Source organism: Haliaeetus leucocephalus, unplaced genomic scaffold, assembly GCF_000737465.1.
Source record: "Haliaeetus leucocephalus isolate CR32 unplaced genomic scaffold, Haliaeetus_leucocephalus-4.0 Scaffold2, whole genome shotgun sequence".
Taxonomy (NCBI): Eukaryota; Metazoa; Chordata; class Aves; order Accipitriformes; family Accipitridae; genus Haliaeetus; species Haliaeetus leucocephalus.
The window spans coordinates 14,451,125-14,458,869 of NW_010972438.1; the positions used below are offsets into that span (position 1 = coordinate 14,451,125).

At 41.3% G+C, this 7,745-nt stretch overlaps 1 protein-coding gene across 6 annotated transcripts in view; it reads left to right on the forward strand.

The window, feature by feature from the left end:
* The first annotated feature begins 73 nt into the window (after positions 1-73).
* The window catches only part of DENND6A (DENN/MADD domain containing 6A), a 35,931-nt gene continuing 28,259 nt past the window's right edge, over positions 74-7,745 (forward strand). For 2 of the 6 annotated variants that reach the window (XR_774662.1, XR_774663.1), the window contains exons 1-2: positions 2,034-2,691; positions 3,885-4,020. Coding sequence is in view for 4 of the 6 variants with exons in the window: in XM_010572462.1 (XP_010570764.1) it covers positions 3,991-4,020 (30 nt within the window). In the remaining 2 variants the exon portion in view is untranslated. Of the gene's footprint in view, positions 157-2,033; positions 2,692-3,884; positions 4,021-7,745 lie in introns of those variants that run through there. The other 4 variants (XM_010572462.1, XM_010572453.1, XM_010572471.1 and 1 more) reach the window with 4 other exon arrangements.

Here is a 7,745-nt window from a genome sequence, read left to right on the forward strand (position 1 = left end):
GGGGGTGCTTGTGAGGGGAGGTGGGCGGCGGGCTGAGCCGTGAGGGTGCGGGGGGCCGGGCGGTCTCCTGCGAAGCGGGGCAAGGGGGAGAGGGGCTGCTGCGGAAGGGCACAGCTAGGACGTGTTAGCAGGTGGGAGCGGGGGCAGGTCTCTGAGGTGAGTGAGCCCCCGGGGCCGGGTGCCATCTCTTTCCCCTCCCCTGTTCTCCTCAGCTCTGCCCTGGGGAGGGAGGGGGCGAGCGGGGCTCGTCTGCCGTTGAGTAGGGGAACGCTGAGGAGAAAGTGGGGTCACACGTTATCAGCAGAGCTCTCCGGCGAGAGTGCAGGAGTCTCCCCCGCATCCTCCTGCTTGCCCCGTGCTCTTCGTGGCGTTTTATGATCCTAGGTTGAACGTTTTGGAAGCCGCAGTGTCGTTTGACGTGTCTTGGGGAGGGAGGAACGCTGGCCGTGTTTTGCCCTCTCCAGTTACGGGTTGGCAGCTGGAGCCGGGGGGGAGCCCTTCAAGTGGTAACTGCAAGCTCAAGGCAGAGTGACAGAGAAGGGTCAGGGCAGGACAGAGGTGGGGTCACTGGTGCAGTGTTTTCCCTCAGTAGGTCTTGGACCATCATCCAAGGTCATATTTGTCCCCATTTTCTAGAAGCCAAGGAAAGGTTGTTACTTTTCAAGGTCATACGGTAGGCTAGTGCCGAACAGGTCTCTCCGGTCTGAATTCATTTTTAAATCTGTCATTCCCTATAAAGCAAACAACTGGAGATTGATTGATATAAGATAGATGTTGGAGTCGTGCCAGCACTATAATTATTCTGTGACAAGGTGTTAGGATTAGGGGTATGACAGGTTTCTCTGGTGCCAGGATGCCAGAAAGGCCAGGCGGCTGTGGAGAAGTGGAGTTGGGCCGGGCAGTTTAGCCGGCAATATGTGAGGGAAATAAGCAACATTTGAGGTAAGGCAGTGCAGTGTATGAGAGAAAGCATGATTGCTGCGTTATTAGTTATAGCACAGTAAAATCTCAGGGCTGTCTTAATTTTTTTTCCCTTTCTGACTGCACTGTGAAGGGGGCGTGGGGGGGTGATTCATTACAGCCTAGTTTTCTTCTGTTTTCTTCCAATGAGAAAAAGGCAGCAAAACCAGGCTGTAACATCTGTGTTTGAAGCAAAGAAATGAGATCCAAGATGAGAGATGAGTCTGATTTTTGAAGACAAAAAAAAAGAAGGACTAATAGGTGGAAGCTTTAGGACTGTATGTCCATAGTTTTCAATTCTCCTGACAGGAGAAAAATGAAAAAATATCTTGCACACCACTTCATGGCTTTCATCAGCTTGTTTATGAAATTGTACTATTGTGATAAATATGTTCCTAATTTACTCATTTTTTTAAATAAATGGAAATTCCATATGGCTATTGCTTATAGCACACAAGGTGCCATAATTAATCAAAAGGGGGAAGGAAAGGGATATAAAAAGAGGATGGGGAAAATGAGGAATAAATTTAAGTCCATCAGGAGTTAGATTTGAGGGAAAGAGTTGCAAAAGTAGAAATAATTGAGAACATTTTGGAATTGCAAAGTCATAAAAGGTGGGAACAAAGGGTACTACAGGTGTTGGAATGACAATAACATTTATGAGAGCATGTTTTATGTTTTTGTATGCATGTTTAATGGAGAAAGGAGTCTGAAAGTAAAATTAAACATGAAGAACCATTACCATCTATAGGGCCTAAGAGAATCAAGTTAAAAAGATAAACTGAGCAGTGGATATCTTTTTCTGATGTTCTCTGTAAGTATAATTTTTAGATCCTGAGATTCAAACAAATTTCATACTACTGTATAGTGTGTATAGTATCTTTCTCAAGTCTTTATGCGACCAGTAGAACAAACTAATACTCTAAATATATGTCTCCTTTAAACTGTAAGCCACTGCTGTATTACAGTATCCTGAACCCTTCTCCGTCCCCTGGAGAAATCCCATTTTGACAGTCCCACAGGGAAAGCAATGGTACGTGCCAGCTGCCTTTCTAACACTTTTTGGCGCTGCCAAGTGGCTCATGTAACAACAGAGTTCTACCTACTTTTCAGCGAGGGCATTAATTTAAGCCTTCCTTTTCTGTATGGGTGCCAGCTTTCAGAGAAGTTGGATGGGTTTAGTTATCTCTCAGACTTTTTTTACTCCTGTTTCAAATTGCCTAATGAGTTCAAAAGTTATCGGGGCAGACTCATAGACTAAGGTCAAAATATAGAAAGTGGTTGCATTCTGAAATGAGATACAACTATTGTATGGGTATTTTATGAGGTATTTGATGCTTACCAGAAAGTGTCCATCTTAGAACTGTGGAAAGCAACAGGTGAATGAAGAGAGTTCAGTATAAAATGCTCAGCCGCTGTACTGCGCTCAGGAGGAGTAAGGAAGACATGTAAGCTCATGCTTCGTTTCTGCGAACCACTGTTTGCCACACAACCAAAAGAGGGAGTGAGCTTTGGTAGCCATGTTAGGTAAGGGCAGCAAGATGCCACTTAGGTGGCCATCCTTTTTCTGGGCAGGAAGTCCATAAAAATTTTATGATAGCCATCATAGCTGAGGGCAGAAACAGCCTGCTCTAGAGCCATCTTGGATAAGGGAAATGGAAGGGAGGTGACTGTCAACGTTTGTCCCCTAAAGAGCTGGTGTCTGTTTCAGGATGATGAAATGCAGCAGAGGTAGAGTTTATATGCATACCTGCCAAATATCTGGATTTGGGCTTGAGTGTGTGAAAGTGCAGGAGAGATTCTTTGGTCTTAATGACTTCATGAAAAATAAGGTATTTTGCTGAAGGAAGCCTGTTATGAATTCTAAGTTAACTGTAACTGACTAGAGAAGAAAAATACTGAGCATCGTTCTAGGCAACTCAGTGCCAGATTTCTGAGTATTGTGCAATGATGATCTAAAAGCTACCAAAATATTAATATACATCAGATTAAGATTGTCAGTGGAGAGGTGTTGTGAACCAGTTGCTTAGTGGGAGATCCTGACTCAAGAGAGATTGTTACATTTGGAATGAATGAGACATGCTGTATAGCAAAAGCTCAGTTTCTAGTATAAAAATTACGATGCAAACTGGTAATGAAAACAGAATAAACAGGTAAGGAGAAATTTGGAGATGCACATTTTTTTACTGAGTTCTCATCCCTGAAATGCACTCATCAGCAATTGACTAATCAGTTTCACGTTGATTTTCAGTAATACAACAAATTTTATGTATAATTACACTCTTTTAAGCCATACCAAATTTTAAAATATGACAGTCTATAAAGGCATTTACTGCTACGTAGAGCAATGTGGAAACGTATAGCAAAGTTTGAACTGTTATTTACTTCCTAACATATCTTTTGCAAAACAAGCTTGCCTCAGAAGTAGCTTCTGAGACATTCAGAATCAAGCTGAACTGTCAAAAATAAGGAACTGTTTCAGAGCAGTAGGTTCATTTACCTGGAGCTATAGATGTGTCAATTTGAGTGTTAACACTACAAAAACGTAGTTCACAGCAAGCACTTTGTGTCCACTAGAGGACTGGGAGGAGGACTAGCTGCATGGCCTGTCAGACTATCTCAGACCAGTGTTTGCTGATCTATAGTTGCTTTTGAGATGCAATGACTGAAAATGTCATCAATTTTTTCTTAAGTAGGAGAAGTGTTCTCACGAATTTAAACAAGGAGTGGCAAGATTATTGTGACATGGTGATTCTACAATTTGTTGAAATATTCTGGTTGCAATTCTTGATAAAATTCACAATATTCTGTGCATGCATGATAGTGGATATCGCTGGACAGTCACAGGAGTAAATGGTGTAGTTGCAGTGTATGTTGAGACAGCAACAATCCCATTTGAATTTTTGGATACCTGTTTGTTTTAGGAGCTGGTGAATATATATACATTCTACAAACGTGTTCTCTAGCAGTGTGTCTCTGTCCATGCTGGTGTATCATGAGAAGTAACTGGAGCAAGATCATGTCCTCAGAATGATGATCACTACTGGCAAACAACAACAGGTATTTTCTAATAGGTTTTTTGCAGCTTTCATGATCACATTGAAAAAGAGCCAAATTATCTTAGATTAATGAAGATCACAGATAACACGAAACTGTAATACATCTAAGAGCTGGCTTCCACTTCAGTTTTAACTATGAACTTTGCTATACAGTGTTTGAACCACTGTATGTAAACCACTTTGTAAAAGATTCTGCACAGATATAGACATTGGTATGTATGTGTCTGACCGCTGAGTGTCTCTGCTTCCAGTGGCAGTGATCACACAAAATCCTTTTTATAAGCTCACCAAGCTCCTCCTTAAAACTTATAAGGACTTTATTCCTCACTACTCTTGTTGGAAAACTTTGTTTAAAACCTTATTTCTCCAGTGGTTAGAAAATTTATTCTAATTATCAGCCTGGATTTATTGAAGGGTGGTTACACTTTTTTTATTGTAGCATTATCATTGTTCTTTAGTTTCAGACTTTCTGTTCCTGATCTTTTAACTCTCTGACTGATTATATGAAGAACAATTGCGTTATCTTTCAGCATTAATTTTGAAAGAATAAGCAACTCAGCTTGTTTAATCCTCCTTTGTCAGGTAGATTCTCCATTTATCTTGCTTTCATTCAGACCCTTCCCTACTCCTATTTCCAGTTTGCATTAAGCTTATTAAAAGATGCTCATACCCAGTATACAAATGAGGATCTTACTAACATAACAGACAATTATATTAATGTAATAGACATAGTAAGCATATATTGAATATACTATTTAATTTACATTGTATATTAAATATATGCAGGTGTTATATTTATACAATTATATGTAAAATACATTATTTATACTCTATATATCCTATATTTATATACACAGCATACATTGCATAGTATGTTGATAATATATGTATATGGTATATATAAATAAGTATAATGTAACATGCATACTGTTCATACAGTATTATGCTAATATATAACTAATTTTACATACAATGTTTCTTCATTTCTAATGAAATTAGGTAAGTTGGTATATCTGGCATTTTCACGGCTTTATCATTTTAGTAGAACATAGTCATCATGTAACCAGCTCTTAGTTGCTTTTCTATTAATATGATGTTGACTTTTTGAAATGTTTCATGTTTTCTGTGGCTGTTTGAAAAATAAGGAAAAGTGTTTTAAAAATAAGTATGACATTTCTGGTGTTTGCTTGTTTGGTTTTTTTTTTGTTTTAAATAGATGTATTTACTAGACCAGATCTAATTTTCAAATACAAATAAAATATTGCTTTAAAGTGAAATCTCAAGGTGGGGGGTGGAGGGGGGAAAGTAAGGTGACCAGAAGATGTTTATCCAGTTCTTTGGTGTTACTCAGTGGATATGAACAGTCTGCACAGTCACTCCCTGCTGAAGCTGATGGAAATTGGCCAGCCAGCAGCCAACAGAACATTTGCTGCTACCTGATAGAAAGCATCCCACCGAGAGAGGCAGGATGGAACGGTAGAGATAGCAGCTGTAGGAGAAAGATAGAGGGTGGAAGAAAGCAAGATAGGCTCAAATGCTGAACAGTTTTGGCTCTTTAGAATCCAGCTGCCCCACATAGACCTATACTCACTTTTATTCCAGCAACTGACATCGCATGGGATGCTTCTTCTAGAAGATACTCTTGTCCAAACCCTGCCAAGTATTTTTATGAACAGATTGCTGTCTATCCACAAAATAAGACAAAATAAGAGTTCACAGAGTGCTTTGCAAGGGCAAATTCCATGTGCAGAGCCCTACTATTTCATGAGACTGTATTGCAATTTGTAGCAAAACGTTCTCAGTTAATAGAGTCCCAACTTTGAAGTCTAAATTTTGTCCTACAGTGATATGCTTCTTGAAGGAGAAATAGGAATATCTCCAGTAGATGAGAATCCTCTCTTTTTCAGTGACTTCCTTCTCAAAGATCATGTCTGTAGTCTCTAAACTTTCTCCTGCCAAAAGATGATTTCTGTTAAGCATCAAGTGGAATTAAGTTATTGGTTATTGTTTGTTTAACAAAATGATCAGAAAATATCAGTCTTACCAAGTACTTTATTCATCTTATTTTACTTGTATATATTTATACTTTTTATTCACATGAAAACTTCCAAATAGAGGCCAGCAAAAACTAGAAGGCAATGAGTGATAATAATAGCTAAAATTTTGTTCTGCCCATGATAGCAAGAATGTAAACAGGGGAAAATATAAAAATATAAACAAGAGAAGGCTTGTAAGAAGCTGAGAGATGATACCTTTTCTTAAAGCAAGTGATAAAAGCTTTTGGCTGGGACCTGTTTCAGCTCTTAGATGGAAACAGGAAACGAAATATCACTGCAGAATCACTGCTCTGAGTTTAACCTGATGAAGTTAAGGCTTAGTCGTGTCTTTTTTCATATAGTAATCTTTACAGAACTCAGGAGTTACCTGTTGGAAAAGTTTGTGAGTCTTACATGGATGGCATCATGGTAAAATACCTGAAGCAGCTAGAGACAGCAAGAGCCTTCTTGTACAGCCACTCCTGTTGCATAACTCCATTCATATCTTAGTTTATATCTAAAATTCATTTTGCCACTAATGGTTTATGATAACTGAAGGCTGCTATATCTTAAATTATTACAACGATAATTTTGTGTATTATAATTTTGTTCCTCCTTTGTCTAGGAAATTACTGTAATCATCAAAGCATACTTTAATTTCTAGCAGTTTGTTTTTGATAGATAAACAAATGTTGTTAATGGGTCTTAAGGAAACAGTGCATCTAAAGAATCATAAATTTTCTATGAAGTATGTATAGATGTGGTATCTTGGTTTTGGTGTTTGCAACTTGTATTGGGAAAAAGCGGCATGTAGTAGTTCAGGCAACCAGCCCGTCTGCATCTACTATGGTTGAAGCTGTTCTAGTAGCAGTCAACCAAAAGTCTGGTGTGAATAACTAAATAATGAGTTACAGGTCAGGGCGGGGGAGTGATTTGTTTAATAAAGTAGCTATTTAGCACTTCAACTCCACAAAACGTTTCCTGCTGAAATAGAAATGAGACGTGGAGTGTGCTAAAAGAGTATGGGAAAGCTCTTACATTATTAAATAAAGAGCTTGGCTTTTGGCTAAGGCACCGACATAGGTTTTGAGGCATTTGGATGCTTGCACTTTTATTATTCCAGTTTCCTGCGCAGGGTAAAGTTGTCCAAGCATCAGCCTACGGGCTATTTCCACCCGACTCGTGAATGATGCTCAGTGTTGCGCAGGCCCTAACGATGCCCGTTAACGACTTAGCGACAACCTTGTCCCCATCCAGCTGCTGTTCGCTCCCACGCCGAACAGGAGAAGAGAACCGGGATCGTTTGCCCGCGCCGTGTCGCCTGTAGCAGCCGCCCCGCACTAGCGCCCTGCTGGGGCACTGCTGACGAGGGGCGGTCCGCTCCCTGCGGCGAGCCGGCCCCTCGCTTCTTCCGAGCCGCGGCCGGAGGAACGCGGGGCGGTTTTCCGCGGGTGGGCGCGCCAAGGGCGGCGAGCCCGCCCGTCCCTTCCGCTGCGGGCCGCCGGGGGGAGCTCCGCGCCTACCTCTCCCCCCCGCAGTAATGGTTTGGACTCTCCGGCGCCGGCCGCCCCCTCTCCGCTGGTGCCCGCTTGGACTCTTCCACTTCAGGCGGCTCCGGTCCCCGGGGGAGAGCGGAGGAGGAGGAGGAGGAGGAGGCGGCGCGCCGGGGGTCACGTGACTCCCGGCGGCG